Source organism: Microtus ochrogaster, unplaced genomic scaffold, assembly GCF_000317375.1.
Source record: "Microtus ochrogaster isolate Prairie Vole_2 unplaced genomic scaffold, MicOch1.0 UNK38, whole genome shotgun sequence".
Lineage (NCBI taxonomy): Eukaryota > Metazoa > Chordata > Mammalia > Rodentia > Cricetidae > Microtus > Microtus ochrogaster.
In genome coordinates this window covers 3,019,173-3,042,387 of record NW_004949136.1, presented here as the reverse complement: position 1 = coordinate 3,042,387, position 23,215 = coordinate 3,019,173, and the positions used below count along the sequence as shown (strand labels likewise).

Below are 23,215 nucleotides of genomic sequence, written 5' to 3'. Positions count from 1 at the left end.
GGACGGGCCAGCTGTTTCACTTCACAGGCTAGCGCCGGGTCCTCGCCCCACGAGGGCTGTAACTCGAGCCGCTTCGTCGCCAACCCCCCTCCCACTCCGCCCCAACTCTGCGGCCCAAGTCCCTGCGTCTCGCTGCCCCTTGAGGCCCTGATCCGACAGCAAGTCTGCCATGGGCTGCCCAGCCTGCGTCCATCTGGAGGTATCGGGTGCTGTACAACAGGGCCGCTGGTTCGGGGCTGTCCTGAGCGGGTTGTGCTTTCTCTCCGCGCTGGTGTTGCTGGAGTGGCCACGGGCACCGGCAGAGACCGCCTGGAGTGCAGCGGTGAGCTGGTTCGCATCTGAGGGTCTGTCAATCAGTGGGCCCATCTGTAAGGGGGCGTGTGGGCCTGCGTGTGAGTCCTTAGTTCCAGGCATCCTCAATCAGTGTGTCCAGGGGTCGCTGGTGGGAGGCAGCGTCCATCTCCAGCTCTGCTCACTCTCACCGGCTATTTATTTATTTATTTGAGACAGGGTTTCTTAGTGTAGATTTACTTGTGGAACTCGCTCTGTAGGCCAGGCTGGTCTCTGTAGACCACCGCCACCTCCAGAGATTAAAGGCACGTGCCACCAAGCCTGCCTCGTGTAGCTCTGAACAACTCCCCCCCCCCCCTTTTTTTTCTTTTTCTTTTGGAGACAGGGTTTCTCTGTGTAGCCTTGGCTGTCCTGGAACTTGTTCCATAGGCTAGGCTGGCCTTGAACTCTCCACTCTCAAAGCTTCCTGCAGCAGGGTGGGGAGTAAAAGCAACTCATTAAGTGTGGGAAAGCGAAAAACCCCGAGGGTTCATTCGCAATTTCTCCCACTCCATTGCCTAACAAGCTAGCTCTCAGCAACTATTTTGGGAACCACAGACTCTTTCTCCTGCCTCCTCAAATCCACTTTTTTCCCGTGAAGAGAAATGTAGACGCACCAGACCCTTCAGGGGTCTCCACTGTCCAGGTCCCCAGCTCGTTGACCATACCGGTACCCCGAAGACGCCGGTACACGCTAACACCGGCCAGACTGCGCTGGAACCACTTCAACCTCACCTACAGGTGTCACCCCGGGAAGGCGGGCGGTGGTCAGGCCTTACCGCAGACACTGTCTCCTACACTAACTCTCAATACCCCACCCCCAGGATTCTCTCCTTTCCCCGGAACCTTTTAAACCCGGAGGAGACCAGGAAGGGCCTGGCTGCCGCCTTTCGCATGTGGAGCGAAGTTTCCCCGTTCCGCTTCCGTGAAGTGGCCCCCGAGCATCCCAGCGACCTCCAGATAGGTGGGTGGGTGACTGAAGCGCTCCCGCCCCGCCCCCGGTCCCCACAGGTGTGACCGCAGCCTTGTCTTCCTAGGTTTCTACCCGGTCAACCACACCGACTGCTTGGTCTCTGCCCTGCACCACTGCTTTGATGGCCCCACAGGTGAACTGGCCCACGCTTTCTTCCCACCCCACGGGGGCATCCACTTTGATGACAGCGAGTATTGGGTCTTGGGCCCCACGCGCTACAGCTGGAAGAAAGGTGATCCAACTCCTTGGTCTGGCCTCTTCCTGGGGCCCCAATCTCTCCACCATGTAGGCTACAGAGGGCTTTGGGGTAGGAAGGATTTCCTGGGGCTGAATATTTGAGAGGAATTCTGGTTCACACAGGCCCGTCTCCTCCCCCCCCCATCCCCTCCCCCAAGCCGCTGGAGAGGGAGCTGGAGCTGCATTCCTGAGGGCCAAGCTCACAGCCTAGGCCGGGAACAAACTTATCTGCCTTGGCTGTGGGCTAAGGGTGACTTGCAGCTGGGCTTCCCCATCAGCGCTGGGCCTCCAAGAGCAACACTGGGAGCGAAGGGCTGAGGGCTCCCAAGCACTAACCATGGGGCCCACAGGCGTATGGCTCACAGACCTGGTGCATGTGGCGGCACACGAGATTGGCCATGCGCTGGGACTGATGCACTCACAGCAAGAGCAGGCGCTCATGCACATCAACGCCACCTTGAGGGGCTGGAAGGCACTGTCCCAGGATGAGCTGTGGGGATTACACCGACTCTACGGTGGGTGCCTTGGGGCAGGTGGGTGTCAGATGGATGGGAGGGCTCTAGGCAAGCTCTGAGCCATGCTGCCTTGCTCTCCTGTTAGGCTGCCTGGACCGGCTCTTTGGGTGTACATCCTGGGCACGAAAGGGATTCTGCGATACCCATCAGAGGCTCATGAAGAGGCTCTGCCCCAGAAGCTGTGACTTCTGCTATGGTGACGGGGGCTCAGATGGGGTTGGGTGGGAGTTCTTGTGAGCCTGGTTTGATGGGGTTAAGCACTGACGTGGCATTTCACCATTCTCTGAGCAGAATTCCCATTCCCCACTGTGGCTGCCACCACACCACCCACCAGAATGAAAACGAGATTGGTCAAAGAGGGCAGGAACATGACCTTCCACTGCGGGCAGAAGATCCTACGCAAGAAGGGCAAAGTATAGTGAGTGAACAGCACTGGGCAGGCATGTCCAGAGGGGCTTGGGGCTGCCTGGGGTGCCCCTGTGGGTATATCCTGGGGCCCTTGGCATGGGTAGGGATGCAGGAACCTCCCCCCTGCAGCTGGTACAAGGACCAGGAGCCCCTGGAGTTCTCCTACCCCGGCTACCTGGCCCTGGGCGAGGCACAGCTGAGCATCATTGCCAACGCAGTCAACGAAGGCACCTACACTTGTGTGGTACGCCGGCACCAGCGTGTGCTCACCACCTACTCCTGGCGCGTGCGACTGAGGAGCTGAGCCTGCTAACAGCCAGCAGATAAAGCACTTTCTCTCCGATGTCTCTGTGCTGTTTCATTGGGAAGAGGGAAGGCCGGTCTCTGCCATCTGGATGTGGGGGTGCTGGGGCAGTACTCACTTATTTCTGCTTTGCCAACCTGGCCCCTGGAGCAGTGGGGTAAAATGAAACCCAGGGGTCAGCAGCATCCCCTAGGGTGTGTGAGAGGGATGTGAGGCTTCAGTGTGGAGAGGCTGAGGATCAGCGTGGACAGAGGTAGGGGCCCCAAGCAGTCACAAGCACTTAGGGCCCAACTGGGAGCCAGCATGATGGGGGAAAAGAAGACATACAAAAGCTTCCTCCAAGAATAGTTTACTACTTAAAACATCTAACAACCTCATGTATAAAAACCCACTGTGGCTCAAGTTGTCCCACACCTGGTTCTGAGAGCCAAAGCTTGTGGTGGATGGGTCTGGCTTAGTTACTCCAGCGAGATGCAGGCCGTCTCACGCTTCGCACACAAGCCACCAGCCTCCCAGACTGACAAGCAGACAACTCCAGCTCGCTCCAGACCGGGCCTCACTATGCGGAGGGGTGGGCCATCTACTCTGGTGCCTCCAGATGCTCACCCTTTTTCACGAGGCAAGTTAGACAACTCTGAAAACTCTTTCCTTTCCAGAAGGAAAAATGTGATTTAATTCTACAAATTTTCAACCCACCCCAAAACAAACAACATAAAAAAAAAAAAAAAAAAAGTTGCCCTGATTCAGGTCTGCCTGTCACCAATCTAGCTGGCCAAGGTCAGTCAATCTGACCTCAGAACTTGAGACTGAAGCCAGGGCCAGCAGCTGAAGCTCCCTGGTTGGTGGTGGTGAGGTGGAAGCCCGTCTCCTTCAGGTCGTCATCACCCAGCTGGCTGTAGCCCAGGCCGCCCTCAGGGGGCCGTGGACTGGTGCCTCTCTTCACCCTCTGCTGCTCACTCTTGGCGGGCCATGTGGGGAACATGGACGGGTCAATGGGGAGGGGCGTCTCTCGGAAATACTCGTGTTTCAGGCCGTCTTCTGCACTGATCCTCCTCCCAGGGTAGTAGGTCAGGAACCTGAAGAGAGCGACATAGGAGATCAGGGCACACACGGCCGTCACAGACAGAGCCAAGCCTCTTGGTGGAAACTTGCGGGGCTAGGTTGAGAAGGAAGATGAGACCCACTGGGCCTCAGCGTCTCCTACAACCTGGTATTCTGGGGGCTTCCAAGCCCCATGGCAGTTCTGCAAGAGAAATCAGCCTGGAGCCCAGTGGCTGCCAACTATGCCACCCTCAGACTTACTTGTTCATGAGATCAAAGCCCTGATCTGATAACAAAGCCCCAAATCGCTTGCGGAGGTTGTTATAGGGATACTCGCTGAAGGTCATCTTCTTGACTGCTGGGAGGTCATTATAGCCTGGCCAGATTTTCTCGCTGGGAGTTCCCAGGTCCTGAAAAACAGGGATGTCTGAATTAGACATGCCCTTCATGGTGCCCACATGTCACTTCTTATCAGAGAGGCCACCAAAAGACCAGCGTGGCCAGGGTACCAATCCTGATCCTAGTTCTGCATACACACTGCAAGTCATTCTCTAGAGAGACAGGCCGTCCCTAACACTCACCTTGAAAACCTTGTTGATCTGGTCGATGTCTGACTTCCCAGGAAACAGAGGCTTCTGTGTCAGCAGCTCTCCAAAGATGCAGCCCACTGACCACATGTCCACAGCCGTAGAGTACTCCTAAAGCCCAGAGTACAGGGTCAGACGCCTGAGGCTCAGGGTCGGCCACAGGCTTGCTCTCAGACCCCTTTTTAAACCCACCTTAGCACCGAGCAGCAGTTCTGGGGCGCGATACCACAGGGTGACAACCACTGGAGTGTAGGCCTTCAGGGGTGAGCCATACTCCCGAGCAAGCCCAAAGTCACCCACCTGTAACAGAGATAGGGCGGCCTGTAAGCCCTGTAGGACAGGGCTCCGGGGGTGGGGTGGGGTGGGGTAAGTACGGGGCTCACCTTGAGAATGCCAGCATGGCTCAGCAGAAGGTTGGAGGTCTTAAGGTCACGGTGCAGGATCCAGTTGTCGTGGAGGTGTTTCACCCCACTCAGCAGTTGGATCATCAGGGTCTTCACCTCCCCTGTGGGAGTAATGAGGTCACACACATTCTTCCTTTGCCCCATGAGCTCCCAACACCCCTGCAAAAGGGCCCAGTTCTCAGGGTTATCTGTGTAGCCCAGCAGCAACTAGACTTCTGGGGGGACAGGTTCATCCCAGGAACACTCCCAGCCCAGGGTGACTCTGAGCTCATACACACAGGATCACATGTGCTCTGCCCTTATGACTGTCCAGGGGGTGTGCAGTCATACCTGGCAGGAAGGGCTGCTTCATAGTCTCCATTAGGCTCTTGAGGTCATGTTCAACATAGTTCATCACGATGTAGATCTTGTCCATGTTGCTTCCCACAACGATTTCCTAGGAATTAACAGTCGATCTATGGGTTCTGGGTGTGGCTTCTACCTCCACCCCCACCCTGGCAAACACTGATTCTGGACCTACTAAGACTTCTTGGGAAGCGGGTATCATTGGAGCTGCTAACACCTGATCCTACAATGCCGGAACCTTCTCCCTTGTCCCTTCAAGGGATAAACCTCCCACACAGGCAGGGCATGCCAAATGTGGAGACTGAGCCTCACTCTGACAGTGACGATATTGGGGTGCTGGGCCTTGAGGATGGTGTTGATCTCCCTCAGCGACGTGATTGGGAAACCTTCCTTCTCCTTCTCCATCTTTAGCCGCTTCAGAGCCACGATTTCATCTGTAAAGAAAATTGTATAACCTGGGTATGGTGGCTCATGCTTGTAATCCCAACACTGGAGAAGCTGAGGTAGGAGGAATGCCACACATTTGAGGCCAGAGAGCGGACCAATGTCCCAAAAACCAAAACCAAACCAAAACACCAACACAGTTAGATGTAGTGACATATGCCTTCAATCTCAACATTTGAGAGTAGAGATAGATCTCAGTGATTCCAAGGTCAGTCTGATCTACATGGTGAGTTCCAGGGTTACATAGAAAGGGCTGCCTCAAACCAACCAACCAACCAACCAACCAACCAACCAACCAACCAACCAACCAACCACGTAAATGCAAAAATGAATTCAGGAACACATCAAAAAGATAATCCACCATGATCAAACTGGCTTTTTATCCAAATACGCAGGGATGGTTTGATATAAAATCAATAAATGTGATAAATTACGTGGTTATCTTATAGATGCCAAGAAAGGCTTTTTGACAAAATCCAACATCTTTCATGTTAAAATTCCTGAAGGAACAAATCTCAATGTGGTAAAGGGTAAATGTGCTACGTTAACAATTAACATTATATTAAATGGGAGAAACTCAAAGCATTTCCAGGGCTTGGTTGGAGATGGCTCAGCAGTTAAGAGTACTTACCACCCTTCCCGAAACCCAGGTTTGATCCCAGTGCCAACATGGTCAATTACAGCCATCTTAACTGTATTTCCAGAGGACTTGATGTCCTCTTCTGGGCTGAGGCACCAGGCATACACATGGTACATAGATAGTCATGCAAGTAAAACACTTATACACATCAAAAAACAAACAAACAAACAAACAAACAAACAAACATTTCCACTGATATGAGGAACAATACAGGGAGCCCACCACTCTTATTCCATATAGTACCAGAAGCCTCTAAAAAAAGAGAATATAAATTTACAGATGTTATGATTATAAATCAGCATTTTCTCAGTTAGTGATACAACCATATGTACCACCACCAGCTGTAGGGCACCCAGCCCATTGTGGGTAGTGCCATCCCTGGGTTCTATAAGAAAGCAGGCTGAGCAAACTAGTAAGCAGCACCCCTCCAAGGTCTCTGCAACAGTTCCTGTCCCGACTTCCAATAGTGATGGTTGACTGTTGGGGACACAAGGGCCCTGCAGCCATGTATTGCCAGGGAAACCAGGAACAAACACAAAGCGGTGCCTTCTCAGTGAAGGAGGTAAGATACCCACATTCCATCCAGAAGGCAGAGAGCGGATTTTGCCAATAGCCTTGGTGACCTCCGCCAGCTCTAGAGGCAGACCTCACCCAACTTCCCAGAATGTTTACCCCAGACCCTCCCTCCCTAGACTGTTATCTTTAGCTCCCAGCTAAACCCGTCCTTAGGGAGATGTCACACTTTATTCTATAGCCTGCTGATCTCTATGCTATCTGAGACCACACTAGACCTTTTATTAGCCAGCCAGAGAGCCCACCCTCACGGTCACTTGTACTTTGGAAAGGCATTTCTGTGTAGTTAAACCTTAAGCTTTATGTGTACCTAGAATTGGAATGATTGTTGCCTGGAAACTTTCCCCCAAATTGTGCCGTTTTAAATATGCTGACGATGAACCACCTACATTAGACTTTCCCAAGTCTAGACCAGGTTGACAAGTTGATCTGAATCAAGTTTTATTCTCATCTCTTCTAGGATCATTGCCTGTATGAACACCTGCAGGATCCCAGTAAGATTATAATGTGGAAGTGTAAAACCTTTTCTTTTCTCCCCAGCCGGCTTTTTGTCATGGTGTTTCACCACCAGAGTCGTAACCCTAATAAGATAACAGGAGACACTAAAGACTCCACAAGATACTCCTTTTCAGGAAAGTGGTGGGAGACAAACTTAACACATAAAAATCAATAGCCTTCCCATATACCAATGGCAAACACACTGAGAAAGATACCAGAAAAACAATTCCATTCACAACACCTTTGACCCCAGTGCTTCTGGAGGCAGAGGCAGGTGGCTCTCTAGGAACTGGAGACAATCTGGACCACATAGTGAGGTCTAGGTTAGCCCCAACTAACAAACAAAAACAATCCCCACCTTGGGATAAACTACACAAAAGATATGAGAATTCTGAAAGGAAATTAAAAAGATTTGGGGCTGGAAAGATGGTTCAGTGGTTAAGAGCACCCACTGCCTGTAACTCCACATATAGGAGGATTCAATTCCTCTGGCCTTCCTAGGCTCCTACACAGAAAGCTAAACGTACACACACATAAATTAAAAAAAAAAAAAAAATAAAAAAAAAAAGGGCAGGTGGCGGGCGAATCTATGTGAGTTCAAGGCCACCCTGGTCCACAAAATGAGTTCCAGGACAGTCAGGGCTACACAGAAAAACCCTCTCAATAAAACAAAGGGGGGGGGCGGAGAGAAAAAACAATCTTAGGATTCATATGGAAGCCGGGCAGTATTATGTGATGTTTCAGTTGGTTAAGACACTGTGAATTAACATGCTCTCCTTTGTCTTCTCCAACTGAGGAAGTAGGGAATACATTTCAAAATACAGGCATAGGTAAGGACTTTCTGAACAGCATCTGGATCACTGGAGGCCAATAACAGAGAAACGGAATCTCCAGAACGAGGGATTCCCATTACAGGAGGGAAGAGCAGGCTTTAATGTGAGCAGGGGACAGGAGAACACATGTGATATTAGATTAGGGGGAGAGCTGGAGGCAGAAGCAGGTGGTCCACAGAATGAGTTCCAGACATCCAGGGCTACATAGTGAGATTATGCCTCAAAAAAACAAAGAAAAGCAACAACAACAAAACTACTAAGGGTATACTTGGGGTTAGAGAGGAAAGAACAAGGAGTAGGTTAACAAAAACTACAGAAGTATGAAAAATCCTTATGGACACATACTACTTTGAAGGATGACTAGATTTTATAGTTTTAGCTCATTTTATGCATACAGGTATTTCCCCTGCACGTATGCTGTGTCCCACAGAGGCCAGAGAGGACCGAATCCCTTGACACTGGAGTTGGACAGCTGAGAGCCACCACGTGAGTGCTGGGAATCAAACCAATCTTAACCACGGAGCCATCTCCAGACCCCTTATCAGACAACCAACAAGGGAATCTCCCTGGCATGGCCTGGACGTGACCCGACTGTTACACCTACCGGCGGGCCCTACGAAGGTGGACAGTGCTGCTCAGAGAAAACATGGGTTATGAAATGAAAATCAAGCGCTGGGCTCGGGTATCTCCCTACAAGTTAGTGGTCATGAAGGCCTTAGGAGTCCTCAAACACAAGACAGACTATTGCTAATTCTCTTAGTTTCCCACCATAAAAAGATGGTGAGACCTTACTGCTGAATACAGCATATACTCTGAGTGCAGGACATCAAGACACCAGGCTGGAACTGAACAGGGAGGAAACTTTCAGTGTTGGGAGATGCTATGCAGGTTGCTGGAGAAGACACAGCACTCACTGGCTTCACCTTTCACAGTGCTGAATCCTGCATGCCATAACACCAACTTGCAGACGAAATGTGCCCACTGGAGCAAATAGAAACATGACTGTTAGGGATATCCAATGGATTTCGGCATAGATTTCTCCACAGAAGAGAATTTATACCCGATGCAGTAAATCTGCTCATGACTGGGAAAGGCCCAAGGAGGGAACTTATTATTGTTGTTTTGTTAAATGTTCTCATTGTCAAACCGTCTTCCAAATATTTATTTTTATACTCATGAGCTAGTGCTGCTTTTAACCTTGGTCAGAGAAGTTTCTTCTGGCAGTGGTTGATGCAGAGACCCATAACTGCTCAGGCCTAAATGGGACACTTAGACCATCCTCAGTCCCGGGTTCCAGGAACATCATGAAGAGGAGGAGGAAAGAACGGAAGAGCTGAAGGAGGGAGAGTGCTGTAAAATGCCATCTTTAGACACAACAAGGCTCTGTGTTCATGAGCTCACAGCAGCTGGTTACCCACACAAGATCAAGTTAGTCATCATTTCAACATTTGGGAGGGCTCATAAGACCCCTCCCGAGTGGAAGAGCTATTACTGCCAGTTGATAGCATCTGGGTAGGGAGAGCTATTTTCTTCCTAGGTGTGGTGTACGGTTGGCAGCTTGTGCTCCAGTGGATGGACCCACACCCAGGAACACGCTGGTAGCACTAACTGAACCGACTTAGTTAGGAAAATGGGGGTTGTGTATGACCAGAGAATATGTTGGGGGCAGACATAGTCAAGATATTTTACATACAATTGCAAAACTGTCAGAGGATAAATTTTAAAAAATCATGTACCCGGGTGGTGGTGGTGCATGCCTTAATCCCAGCACTCAGGAGACAGAGGCAGGAGGATCTCTGTGAGTTCAAGGCCAGCCTGATCTAGAACAGTTCGTTCCAAGACAGCAAGGGCTGTCACACAGAGAAACCCTGTCTCGAAAAAACAAACAAACAAACAAACAAACAAACAAACAAAAAGAAAAAAACATTATATAAAGGAGCTGGAGCAATGGTTCAGCAGTTAAAGAGAGTTTTGCTGCTGTTCTTCCAGCAGTGGTGGCGTAGGCCTTTAATCCCAGCACTCGGCTTCAAGAGTTAGTTCCTGGACAGGCTCCAAAGCTACAAAGAAACCCTGTCTTGAAAAACAAAATAAAACAAATCCCAACACTTGGGAGGCAGAGGCCCGTAGATCTCTGTAAGTTCAAGGCCAGCCTTGTCTACGAGACCTAGTTCCAGGACAGACTCCAAAGTTAAGAGAAACTCTGTCTTGAAAAACCAAAACCACCACAAGTTCCGAGTCTTGTGTCTTAACACCTGTGCTGAGTGGCTCAGTTTCCTGTAACTGCAGTTCTAAGGACCCCAATAACCATTTGTGGCCTCTGTGGGCATCTGTACTAATGAGCACATGTATACATATAAATGTAATAAATCATGTAAGGGGCTGGAGAGATGGCTCAGAGGTTAAGAGCACTGGTTGCTCTTCTAGAAGTCCTGAGTTCAATTCCCAGAACCATGTGGTGGCTCACAGCCATTTATCAGATATGGTGCCCATATCTGGTGTACAGGTGTACACGCAGGCAGAACACTGTATACATAATAAATAAATAAATCTTAAACAACAACAACAAAACCAACCAACCAAACAAAACCCCAAGCAGCTGAGAAAACAGCTCTAGGTGTGTTGGCGTACACCCTTAATCCCAGCACTCAGGAAGACCCTGCAAGTTTAAAGCCAGCTTGGTCAATGTAGAAAGTCCCAGGCCAACCATGAGTATTCAGGGAGACCCTGTCTCAAAAATAATAAGACAAGCCAGACATGGTGGTACATTATCTCTAATCCTACCACTTGGGAGGCAGGCAGATGAAGGCCATTCTGGTCTACACAGGGAGTCCCAGGCCAGCCAGAGATACACAGTATAAGAACCTATATCAAAAAAAGTAACTAAAGCACAGTAAAAGCCCAGGCAGATAATATAATAAAATGGGCGAGTGCCTAGAATCCCAGCACTGCAATAAAAATAAAAAGAAGAATCCCTAACTTATGGGCCCATTCAATGTCACTTCCCAGGCCTTTCATCCCTCACCCAGGAACCTGCCACCTGCTGTCGTGGGCAGCAGGACTCCAGTCAGGCTGCTGACCTCTGGCTTCTGAAGAACTGTCTGAGTTAAGGCCTGGTGTCAGGTATGGAAGTATAGAGAGGCCTGAGAACTGGCTCCAGGCAAAGAGTGGGCTGCTTCTAAGGATCCAATGGAGCATGTGAATGTGAGTCCACGTCGAACAACCATGTGCTGGCACATGGCACAGCACACTGCAGACCAGCTGCAGACCAGCTGCGGGCAAGGCACTCAGCCTGCCTTCCTGAGTCTGCACGAAGACCAAGGAAGGCTCTCCAGGGGAACCACTACCTGCTAGAACTCCCAAGACTGACCTTGTACCAACACAGGGGCAACCAACTCAAGATTGACTCCTTGCCCCAGGGTAGGCCAGAGCTTTCTGCTGACTAGTCCCTGTCCCTTAATAGATAACCTACCTGTTTTCTTGTCCTTCGCTCTGTAGACTACTCCATAAGTGCCTTCTTCAATCCTGTTTAGGCACTGGAACTCCTCTACACTCCGGCACCCCTGTGGAGGAGGTAGGCATATTTGACAGCACTTTGTACATGACAGGTGTCCTGGAAAACTAGCCTAAGTAACTTCAGAAGAACGAAGTATGCATTGCTGGTGTGAATAGAAACAACTTGTTCTTTTCTCTGTTTCTTCCGAGACCACCCACCCACCACTTTTCTATTAATTGAACTGGCATGAATAGAAGCATCCTCTTCCTGGTGAACTATGCCACTCTACAGAGGGCATGGCCTGCTTGTGCCAACCTTCCATGCATACCATGGACTGGAATACCACCACTCTGTGTGGTCTGTAGCTAGACTCAACTGTTTGGAAATGCTAACTCACTGGAGGGCAGGTGACAGGGCTCACGGTAGTGGTCAGGCACTCAGGATGACCACACCCTCTAAATTTTCCAGGCAGTGTCAAACACTCAATAGTTTTTTTCCTAAACAAAAATTTTCAGACCTATGCACTCAGGCTAAATCCCCTGCCCTATCTAGGGATCAAGCCAGGCATAAGGAAGGACCACGTCTGGAATCATGACTAGCCAGACTGTATGGAGGAGAATGTCAGCATCTCAGGAGCCACATCAGCACCAAAAGCATCTTTCCCTTTTGTAGCACCTACTGCATCTGTAGATGGGAGAGGTGGGGCGGGGTCTGACCTGCAAGGCCGGCAGGTACTTGGGCAGCTCTTGTTTTAGTTCAATGGGCGACAGGGCTGGGGAGTCAGGCACATAGTCTCCTTCCGTTGGGGCGCTGCTCTGTGGGGTCCCCTCGCCCACTTCTTCTTCCCCTTCTTCGCTGTCCCCAGAATCTCTGTCAAATCGTGACTCTGGAACTTTAAGATTTAAATCTAATTACAGACCAAGAGAAAGTAAGTGCAGCCATCCCTCCTCCTGCTCTGGGGCTAAGTGTTATAGGAGTGGCATGCCCTGTGTTCTCCATACGGAGCCAGCACAAGGCCATCCCTGGGAAAAGGTACTGGAGTGAGGCCTGTAGCCCTCGTGATACAGGTAAAGTTGGAATCTGAGCCAGGACCAGATACTGGGCTCATATGGGATGAGGGCAGATGCCACACGAAGTGGGTAGACCCAGGACTCATATCCCCCAAGCCACCAGACCCAGAAACTGCTCCCCAACACAACCTCATTCCCTCTGAGCACAAAATCCTGGGCTCCCTCGGCATCTAATCCACAGTGGGCACAGAGAAGGATGCCATACATAAAGATGTTTCCGTCAGCCATGGTGAGCACAGGCTGCAAAATGAACGAAGATGTGTCCCTGGGAGTCACACCATCTCTCAGATGGCACTGCCAGGACAGCAGCTCTCCAGTTTCCAGGGACAATGCTGAGTTCATGGGGTATTATGGGCTGTGGATGGTTTGTATTAACAAGGCCAGGTATTACCATAAGGAGCTCCTTACCAACCAAGATGTGGTTCTCATTTTCTCTGTCTTCGTCCTCACTCATTTCCTCCTCACTCACTTCTTCTGCAAAGGAGAACAGGCGTGTGCTCAGTCAGCACGGAGCTGAGAGCGGGTCTGGGAACCGCAAGCTTGGGCCCTGTCTCAGGCCGACCTGATCGTCAGCAAGAGGTCTGGAAAACAGCAAGTGGTCTTACCTACCAATCTGGGGGGTTATTTTTCTGGTGGTATTAGGGATTGAACCCAGGGCCACACACACACTAGGCAAGCACTTTACTATTGAGCCACATTTCCAGCCCCAATTCTGGAGTCAATGTGAATCTCACAAAGAAAGGCAACTTTATTTGCACACAAGCTTACATTAGACTTTAAATTATTTTTCTGCAGTACATAAACTGTACAGTGAGCATAAATCACTTTTACATCAATGCAACCCATATGACTTGCCAGGTCCTCACCTGCAGACTGCTCTGAGGCTTCCTCAGAGTTGCTCCCAGTCTCCTCTTCCTCCTCCTCCTCGTCTTCCTCCTCCTCTTCCTCTGATTCTTCACTGGTGCTCCCTTCTTCCTCTTCTTCCTCCTCCTCTTCCTCCTCCCCTTCCTCAGAACCTGAGCCTGATTCTGCTACAGAATGAAACAGTCACTGGGTGAATCTTGGTTTCCTCTGCAGCAGCATCAGAGCCTTAGCCAGGCAGCCCCAGGTACCTGATGATGATTCGGCCGAGCTGGTTTTCCTTTCGCTGTCGCTGATGTCCTGCAGGTCTGACAGAAGGTCTCGTTCTTCCATCTTCTCTTCTTTTACTTTGAAATAAATCACATACAGGTGATTTTGGAGAGATGATTGTTTCTTTCTAAAATTACTTCACTGATTATTATCTTGTGAGTATTTGCAGGATGTATGTACATCATATGTGTGCTACTGGAGTCACTGGAACTGGAATTACAAATAGTTGTGAGCTGCCATGTGAGTTCTGGGACAGAATTCAGGTCCCTAAAAGAGCAGCAAGTGTTTGTCGCTGCCAATTTAGCTCTCCAGTCCTAATTTTTTCTTTTTTGAGACAGTGTCTCGTGTAACCCTGCGGTCTATAGTTTACTACGTAGCAGAGATGATATTAACTTCAGATCCTCCTGTTTCCATCTCATGAAGACTGGGAATATAGACCTACCATGCTCTTTCTTATGTGGTGCTGGGAATCAAACACTGGGCAGGCAATCTACAAACTATGTATCCAGCCATGGGAAAATGTCCTTAAATAAACAAGACAGCACCACCCAAAAGTTAACACGTGCTTATGCAATGATCAGCTTCACTGTGTATGGCAGAGAGTTCATCCACACATATTTTAACTGGATGAACAACTTCCAAAAAGATTACAAACATGCATCTCAGTTAAGAATCACACGCCCGGGGCTGGAGAGATGGCTCAGTGGTTAAGAGCACTGGCTGTTCTCCCAGAGGACTAGAGTTCAATTCCCAGCACCCACATGGCAGCTCACAACTGTCTGTAACTCCAAGATCTAACACCCTCACGCAGGGTGTGCAGTCAAAATACCACTGAACATTTAAAAAAGAAAGAAACACATGCCTTCTTGGGAGAGTGTCCGGAGGTCAGAGGACACCTTGTGCAAGCGAGTTTCTCCTTCAGGCATTACAATTAGGTCAGCGCATTTGGTAAGAACTTTTACTTGCTGAGCCATCTTGCTGGCTCCCCAATACAAGATTTTATTGTGCAAAAGAAATCACTTGGCAAGGTTTTCCTTAATTTCATAAACTATTGCCCCTTCCATTTTTAAAATAAACTTTTAAGGGTTAGCATAGAATACAACATAATAGGTTACATTACGGCATTTTCATATATATCATAATTACTAAAAAGGCAAAGTCGCATGTTCAAGTATGTCCCAGGAAAATGTTCATGCTTGCCTGGCCTCACCTGGCTTACGGTTGTCTCCCATCTCAAAGCGCTCCCGCGGTGGCCGCAGAGGGCTGCGGCTCCAGTGGCCAACCTTTCCCTTATCACTGTAGTCCTCCCTCATGGTGCGGTGGTGTGCAGAGACTGTACGCACAAACAGAACAGAGAGGTTGCTGGGAGCTGCCTTCCCAACATGGTTCTACCCTGTGCACAACTGCCGGGGTGTTACAAACCCACATGGCATTAAAAGCTTCAACATCACAGGCTAAAAACTCGTTTGGAAAAAGCTCCAAGCTGGAGGTTACTGGCTTACCAGAGGACTTTCTAGAATGATCTTCACTAATCACTGAGGCCAAGGTGGGAAATAAGTCTAGAAAGATGGTGGACTGAGAAATGCCAGGCGTCACTCAGCATCAACTTGGCCTGGGTTACACAATTAGTGTGGAACTCTGGAATCAGCTGAGGGTCTTCAAGTTCCAGGGGAGGGTTGGATAACAAACTGGTTAATTCTGGTCAATTTAGCTGTTAGCACACCAGAAGCTGCCCACCCTCGTATTAAGGGCAATCAGTCATTCTGAGTTCCAGAGGAATTTGCAGGTGAAAAGGGCTTATCCCCAAACATCAGAGACCTGTGCTATCGCTGCTGCTTGCAGCCCAGAGGGATAAAGTAGCCAAGCTTATAGAGACTGCACTTCACTCTAGTTAGGGTGTCTTTTAGAGAATATAAGGGCTAGAGCACCTATACCCACTTCCGTTTCTTCTTTTCCTCTCAGAAGTTAGATAATTAAGGATGCGGACATTAAAGCAATTATACACAGGGGAAGCTAGAAAGTAATTACACATTCCCAGACAGGCAGACTTAGATTTGGCACAGGAGGATGTGCCAGGCCAACACAGCCCCAACACTCACAGAATTACAGCAAGCTCTGAGGAAGGGTCTGATCTCAGAATCATGACGAACATTCAAGCTAAAAAATAAACAAGACCTAACAGGGTGGCAAACGCCTTTAATCCCAGCACAAGGAGGCAGAGGCAGTGGCGGCTGAGGCAGAGGCATAGATATCTCTGAGTTGGAGGCAAGCCTGTTTGTACATAGTGAGTTCCAGGACAGCAAGGGTTACACAAAGAGAACATGTCTAAGAAAAAAACAACCAACTACAATGCTGGATAGTTTTATGTCAACTTGACACAAGCTAACGCCATCCAAAAGGAGAGAATCTCAATTAAGAACATGATTCCAGCTGGGTGGTGGTGGTGCACACCTTTAATCCCAGCACTTGAGAGGCAGAGGCAGGCAGATCTCAGTGAGTTCGAGGCCAGCCTGGTCTACAGAGCTAGTTCCAGGACAGATTCTAAAGGTTACAAAGAGGATTATGGAAACTGTTATGTTAAACCAACCTATGTATTTTTAAGTTTTTTTTTTTTTTTTTTTTTTTGGTTTTTTCGAGACAGGGTTTCTCTGTGGTTTTGGAGCCTGTCCTGGAACTAGCTCTTGTAGACCAGGCTGGTCTCGAACTCACAGAGATCCGCCTGCCTCTGCCTCCCGAGTGCTGGGATTAAAGGCGTGCGCCACCACCGCCCGGCTTTTAAAAATGTTTTAACTTCACAATGGAAATCAATAAATATGTTGCGTTGGAGAAGAGGTTATGCTTTTGTTTCTACAGAAAATGCAAGACTGTAGATTCGATTAACTCAAGGTTGATAATAGTGATCAGATTTGATGGGGGAGATCACCTGAAAATTCTAGCTACAGACATAAAAAAATAAACCTTAAAAAATTACAAGATAGGCATAAAACATCATCTTTGGCTGGCTTGTGTTCAACGCAAAGTTCACACTTGTGTTAATACAAAAACGCATGTTACCTTTGAAAGTTTGTGTTTTAAGAGCAAGAGGACCAGACACCAATGAAAACAGGTGACCCAGGTGACCCAGGTGATCCAGCCCCTCAGGGTGCCTCTGTCACAGTTTCCTAAGAGTTCTGCACCCAGAACAGCTTCAAGGCTGCTTGCTGAGATAGATGGTCCAGCCTCACAGACTACTCCAGCTAGGACTTCAGATAAGCCTTGGATTAGCCCATCACACTGAAACTGGACAAGGCTAGCTTCTTCAGGCCTTGGCCATTATCTTAATTTTCTCAAGGTTCCCTAAAGATGTCATCGCCCCTAGCTTAGGAGAGGGGTTGGTCACAAGTTGAAACTAGTCATGATCAGAGGAAAAGCTAAACAAAGGAGATTAGATTCATGGAACTCTTTCTGAAAGAAAAGGAAGATATAGCATATATAGTATAGATGGAATAAAATTTTTGAATTTACTTTTGAACAACCACTAGTCTCAAATATTTTATACTGCTATGGAATTTTATTGATACAAATTAAAATTATTTTTCTTACTCTTGTTTAAGGTATTGTTCCGATACAGATCATTTAACAATGCAATATAAATTCTTGAAAGTGATTATTACAAACTATTTAGGATAATAAAGAAATGCAAGTTGGCAGTCAGTCACTATAACAATCAAATTTGTTGTCATGTGAAGTAAATTTTCAAGGTCAAACAGATATTTTAGATAGACAGGTGGTCTTAAAACACTTCACAGATCTACAGAATGTGGTATATTAATAATAAGGCTTTGCAAGACAGTGAGACATCTATTCCTGGCAGCACCATTTTACTTCAAAAAAGGATGATGGGCATGGAAGAACCTCCATATGGAGTTTACTTTCTTTGTGAAAAAGCTAGCCACCAGGCAAGAAACTGACCGTGCCTTGACTGCTGACAGTGTGCTGTCTAAATCGGACAAATAGGACACAAAAGAAGGCGACTGCCAAAGTTTGCCAAGACAAGGTAGGCCAGTCCTTGAAAATTCCTGTTTCACAGAAAAGTCTGTCAGATATTTTAGGCCTGTAGGCTGAAGACGGATGTTCTGGCATTGCAGAAGAACCTTGGGTGACTGTCCAGGCAGTTAGATGACTCTGTCATTTTTTTTTTTCTTTTGGAAGTTGCTTCCTCTGCACTTCCTGTTTACTTTGGTAATATCATATCCTTCTCAAGTCTTTGATGGAGTTGAAGAGAGGTAGTTACAGCTTTCATTAGTTATGATAGAAGGTAAATTAGGTACAAAACTTTAGACTCACCAAGACAGCACTGATAATGGAGTATTTTCTCTGAATTTGCCAAATGCAAATGGACTGTATGCTGTAAATTTATTTCTTACCTGAGAATTGTTTTTATTGGATAGTTTTATTACACTAGAGTTAAAAGCCCTTTCTTTTTGAGTTAGACAAAAGGGGGAAATGTTGCAAGATATTGGATTACACTGTGTAAAGTCACTGTGACTGGTTTATTAAAAAGCTAAATGGCCAATAGCTAGGCAGGAGGTATAGCAGGGACTTCTGAAGAGAGAGCTCTGGGAAGAAGAAAGGTGGAGTATTCGACAGCCAGAGAGGGAGAAAGACTGTAAAAGCCATGTGTCATGTGGTAACACGCAGATGAGTAGAAATGGATTAATTTAAGTTATATGAGCTGGTGGGATAAGCCTAAGCTATAAGCTGAGCTTTTATAATTAAAAGTAAGTCTCCATGAAGCTTTTTTGGGATCTGGTAATACAGACAAAGGTTCACTACAGGTGGTGCCATTTCCGGGCTGGTGATCCTGGGTGCCATGGAAAGTCAGCCACAAAGCAGCATTCCTCCATGGCGTTTGCATCAGCTCCCCAGCCAGGTTCCTGGCCTGTCTGAGTAACTGTCTGACTTCCTCTGACGATGAACTGTGATGTGGAAGTGTAACCCAAATAAACTCTTTCCCCCACAAGCTGCTTAGGTCATGGTGTTTCACCACAGCAATATTAACCCTAACCAAGACACCAACCAACCAAACAAACAAACAAATAAACAAACAAACAAACAAAAGCAAACAACTTTTAGCACTTGAAAGGCAGAGGCAGATGCATCTCTGTGACTTGGAGACTAGCCTGGTCTATGTAGTGAATTCAGGGTCAACTAAGGCTTTGAAGAGACCCTGCCTCACAAAACAAAACAAAACAAAACAAAACAAAACAAAACAAAACAAAAAACCCACACCCACAAGACATTCAAAGAAACAGCAAGGTTTGTCTCAAAGGAAAAACATTAACCACACCAACGTAAGTGAGATGGCAGATGCCAACAAAGAGAAGTCTGAAGATGACCTATAGGAATGACCTCAAAAAATGGGAAAGAGATGTCACCAGTCTGCACCAGACCTTAAAGAAATTTTGTGGCTGGTGTCCACGTAGTGGCACCATGGCCCATATGTTTGAGCTCTCGGGCAAGGAACTTACCCACTGCACGGCCTAGGATAAGAAGTCCAAGGCACACGCTGCCAGATGACTGCCCAGGCATGGCTCAGAAGTATGAAGGAGCTGTGCTGCCCTACTATCATGATCTGGACCACAGGAAGAAAGGGGACTCCTGGACCATCAAGGTAAGAAGACTGAGGGTACTGATCTACGTCTCTACTAGTAGTATAACAGGACTCCTTACATCACTGTTTACGATGAAAATGGCTTAATGGAAACAAAAACCAAGACTTTAAGACAACTATTTTAAAGATATTCCAAGAACTAAAGATGTGGCAAAAACCAAGGACATGGTGCTATGAACATGAAAACACCAACAAACAAATAGGAAACCCAGGTGGGTTTACAGGTGACTCCCATAATCCCAGCCCATGGCAGCCTGGCGAAGAATGACTGTTGAGAGTCCAGTGTCATAACAGGACACCCAGTGAGTGCTAGGCCATCTGGACTAACCTGAGACACTGGCTCAAAATGAATAATAGATAAATCGATTTTTAAAAAAGGCCCTCTAAATAAAAGATTCCCAGTGAAAATATTTGACCCACTATAGGGATCCAATAGCAAGCCTGGGTAGGCAGAAAACAGAGTCAGTGAATTGAAAGATATAGCAACAGAAACTATGAAACCTAAGAAACAGGAAAGGAAAACCATTAAAGAAAAATACCAAGACCAGAGAGGCCCTGAGATTACCGAGTCCAGTAAGGATTAGAGAGGAACAGAGGACACCTAAGAAGGATCTGCTGAAGCACACATTGTCAGAAGACACGAACATCAGCATTCACGCTGCTCCACAGACTCCAAGCAGGATGAATTCAGAACCACACTGCATTTACTGTGTGTAATAAAACTGTTTTCTGGAGTAAGGTAGCCACTGTTTATAGCTCTGTTTGTTAGGCAATGCACTTTTAAAGGTGCTAGTTTAGTTTAAACATACAAAGATGCATTTTTGTGACATGAACAACTGGAAAGATTTCAGAGAGATAAAAGCAACAGAATTTGCAAGTTAGTAAAGTGAAACTGGTATCAATTCAAATTTGTCATAACTTTAGAATATTGTATGTGACCTCATGGTAACCACACAAACTAACAAATAAAAACCAGATATAGACTATATACAAAACAAAATGAACTAAAATATTTGGTTTAAAAGTAGATAGGGGGGGGCGCTGGAGAGATGGCTCAGAGGTTAAGAGCACTGATTGCTCTTCCAGAGGCCCTGAGTTCAATTCCCAGCAACCACATGGTGGCTCACAACCATCTATAATGAGATCTGGTGCCCTCTTCTGGCATACAAACATACATGGAAGGAATGTTGTATACATAATAAATAAATAAATCTTTAAAAAAAAAAAAAGTAGATAGAGGGAACTGGAGAGTTGGCTCAGTGGGTAAGAGCACTTATTCTTGCAAACGACCCAGGTTCAAGTCCCAGGACCCACATGGAGGCTCTCACTCACCTCCTTAGGCACCACACAAACATGTAGTGCACAAACAGACATGTAGACAGAACACTCATACACATAAAATAAAAATAAAACAAAGAGAGAGAGTAATAGATTAATGATACAAATATGATAATAAAGCAAAAATGGGGGTAAAAAATGTAATCAGGTATGAAAAATATAAACAGCAAACGACAAACGCAAGCCTCCTTCCAGCTCTCCTTCAGAAGGAAAGTTTGACATAAACTTGAGTTCTAGCACCGACGCAGAGACTCACAACAATCTCTAACTCCAGGGCCAGGGGATCTGATGCCCTCTTCAGATCTCTAAGCACACCAGGCAAGCACGTTACACTGACATACATACAAGCAAAGCACTCATAAACACAGAATAAAAACAAATAAGCCTTCTTTAAAAGGGTAAAATGGACAATAAACATATATTGCCATGAAACTTAAAATGGGAAAAGGAAGGGTTTAGTAAAGCAAGCACAGGAGCCAAGAACTGCTTCTCTGCCTCCCTTCAAGGGTCCTTCCCAGGGCCCAGTCAAGGCTGTCACATCACAAGCACTCTCTATGGCAGCAGTCAACCCCCAGAGTAGTCCAAGAGGACCCACAGAGAAAGAGGGCAGTCCCTCCCACCTACCTTCCCTACGCGCTTCTCTCTCTTTGCGCCGCTCTTCTGCCCTCCGTTCCCGCTCCTTCTGTTCCCGCTGTTCCTTCTGTTGCTCCCTCATCTTGCGCTCCCGCTCCCTCTTCCTTTCTAACTGCTCCAGGCGGTCCCTGGAAAAAGCACACCAGGTCATCATGCTCCTAGCCCACAAGAAGTTTCTTTCTTAGGCCAGGTTGATTTCTGCTGAACTTATGTAGCGTATCTGCACACTGTAAACCCATACATGGCTACTTAGGTGTCAAAACCATATGTGCACATCATCAAGTAGTTAGTTCCTGGTGAGCCACAGCAGAAAAAAAGCACAGGAGGAGGCTATCACCTGTCAGACTCCAAACACATCGGTCCTATTGCCTCAGTTGGCAGCTCTAGGAAAACACAGCACCCAGAGAACCCTGGTTAGATCCTGCAGATCAGGAGTACACAAACAAGAGGTAGAGATGCCTCTGGGATGGGGGAAAGGCAGCCATGGTCTAAAGACCTGAGTGTTGACAAATTCCTTCACTAAAGTCTGGGCAGATGAACCTTGGGCCACTTCCTGCCCTAGCTTGAGACAGCGAGGGCTTCAACAAGATGGAGACAGCGAAGGAGCTAGTTGCTTGAAAACAAGGCAGCTATCACCAGGACAGCAGAAAACGTTACTAGGTACTGAAACACGTCCAAGTGGCTAAATCCACCATTTTTCATATTCCTATGAAAAAAGGATCTGCATTTCTGGAGTTTTATGTTTAAATTTCTTCTTTGATTTTAAACAGGTACACTTGATGTTATTTAAACTCATGGTCTGTCTGTTAGGGTTTCTCCAAGTCTCCTGGCCTGCCTTAAACTTTCAGCAATTTTTCTGCCTAAACCCCAAGAACTGTGTTTACAAGGATACACTTCGATGCCTGGCTAGTCTTGCTATTTCTTGGGAAAGTAGGAGGCTGAGAGAGGGCCTCACAATGTAGCTCAGGCTGGTCTCAAATCACAAAGATCCACAAGCCTGAGTGACATATGCACAAACTCTGCTGTTGACCTTACATTCACCAATTCCAGTCTGAAGCTCATCCTGAGGGTCTTCCTTACTACTTCCGTAGGTTTGCTAGCTATGAAGTCCACCAGGCCCAGTTATCATGGAACGTCTTTCCCTTCCTTTCCTTTCCTTTCCTTTCCTTTCCTTTCCTTTCCTTTCCTTTCCTTTCCTTTCCTTTCCTTTCCTTTCCTTTCCTTTCCTTTCTTTCCCTTTCCCTCCCCCTCTCCCTTTCCCTTCCCTTCCCTTTCCTTTCCTTTCTCCTTTCCTTTCCTTTCCCTTTTGTAGAAAAGTTGTGCCAGACATAGACTTCCCAGCTGAGATTTTTGTTAAATGGTGTAGGGCTAACATTCTGACAGGAAGCACAGATCTCTTTGGCAACTCTTGTGTTCACCCTGCTCGGGGCTTACCAAGTTATTTGGGTCTGGATATCTGGGTTTGAGAGCAAACAGAGGAAGTTCTCAACCACTATTCAGGAGCCCATCATTCTGCCTTTCCCTCCTCCTCGGACTCTTGTTACAAAAAGATGGTACCACAGATGCTGTTCCACACACAGGGCACTGAGACTCCTCTCTCTTCAAAGAAGATTAACTCTTACTACTCTATTTTTTTTTTAAAAGGACTGTATCCTTTTTCTTTTCTCTTCCAAGCCTACATATATTTTTAAAAACATTAAACTATTTAGAGGTTTTTTTTTTTAAATCTGAATCTGTCTTTACTATATCTCTTTCTTTTTCTGAG

General features: G+C 47.3%; 2 protein-coding genes across 6 annotated transcripts in view; one reads left to right on the top strand and one right to left on the bottom strand.

Moving 5' to 3' along the window:
• Positions 1–2,802, top strand: Mmp23b (matrix metallopeptidase 23B). Its single transcript, XM_005368674.3, has 8 exons — positions 1–322; positions 932–1,071; positions 1,155–1,294; positions 1,368–1,535; positions 1,891–2,055; positions 2,141–2,251; positions 2,347–2,473; positions 2,593–2,802. Exons 1-8 carry the CDS (start codon positions 170–172, stop codon positions 2,765–2,767), a joined length of 1,179 nt encoding a protein of 392 aa, XP_005368731.1. The 5' UTR covers positions 1–169; the 3' UTR covers positions 2,768–2,802.
• Positions 2,803–3,085: 283 nt separating this feature from the next.
• Positions 3,086–23,215, bottom strand: part of LOC102002342 (cyclin-dependent kinase 11B) — a 29,007-nt gene continuing 8,877 nt past the window's right edge. For 4 of the 5 annotated variants that reach the window (XM_005368671.3, XM_013354291.2, XM_026790015.1 and 1 more), the window contains 14 exons: positions 21,442–21,578; positions 15,037–15,159; positions 13,808–13,903; positions 13,562–13,726; positions 13,104–13,169; positions 12,342–12,517; positions 11,602–11,692; positions 5,457–5,578; positions 5,130–5,235; positions 4,779–4,900; positions 4,588–4,695; positions 4,390–4,506; positions 4,070–4,218; positions 3,086–3,843 (listed from right to left, as the gene is read on the bottom strand). In XM_005368671.3, the coding sequence (XP_005368728.1) occupies positions 3,561–3,843; positions 4,070–4,218; positions 4,390–4,506; positions 4,588–4,695; positions 4,779–4,900; positions 5,130–5,235; positions 5,457–5,578; positions 11,602–11,692; positions 12,342–12,517; positions 13,104–13,169; positions 13,562–13,726; positions 13,808–13,903; positions 15,037–15,159; positions 21,442–21,578 (1,861 nt within the window). In that variant the 3' untranslated portion in view covers positions 3,086–3,560. The remainder of the gene's footprint in view (positions 3,844–4,069; positions 4,219–4,389; positions 4,507–4,587; positions 4,696–4,778; positions 4,901–5,129; positions 5,236–5,456; positions 5,579–11,601; positions 11,693–12,341; positions 12,518–13,103; positions 13,170–13,561; positions 13,727–13,807; positions 13,904–15,036; positions 15,160–21,441; positions 21,579–23,215) is intronic. The other variant, XM_026790016.1, reaches the window with a different exon arrangement.

Bases quoted from the DNA above. Each gene is read 5' to 3' on its own strand.
- Mmp23b (XM_005368674.3), top strand. From the start codon at position 170: ATGGGCTGCCCAGCCTGCGTCCATCTGGAGGTATCGGGTGCTGTACAA. The intron at 323-931 runs GTGAGCTGGTTC...TTTCCCGTGAAG, and splicing joins AGACCGCCTGGAGTGCAGCG to AGAAATGTAGACGCACCAGA. The intron at 1,072-1,154 runs GTGTCACCCCGG...CCCCACCCCCAG, and splicing joins CACTTCAACCTCACCTACAG to GATTCTCTCCTTTCCCCGGA.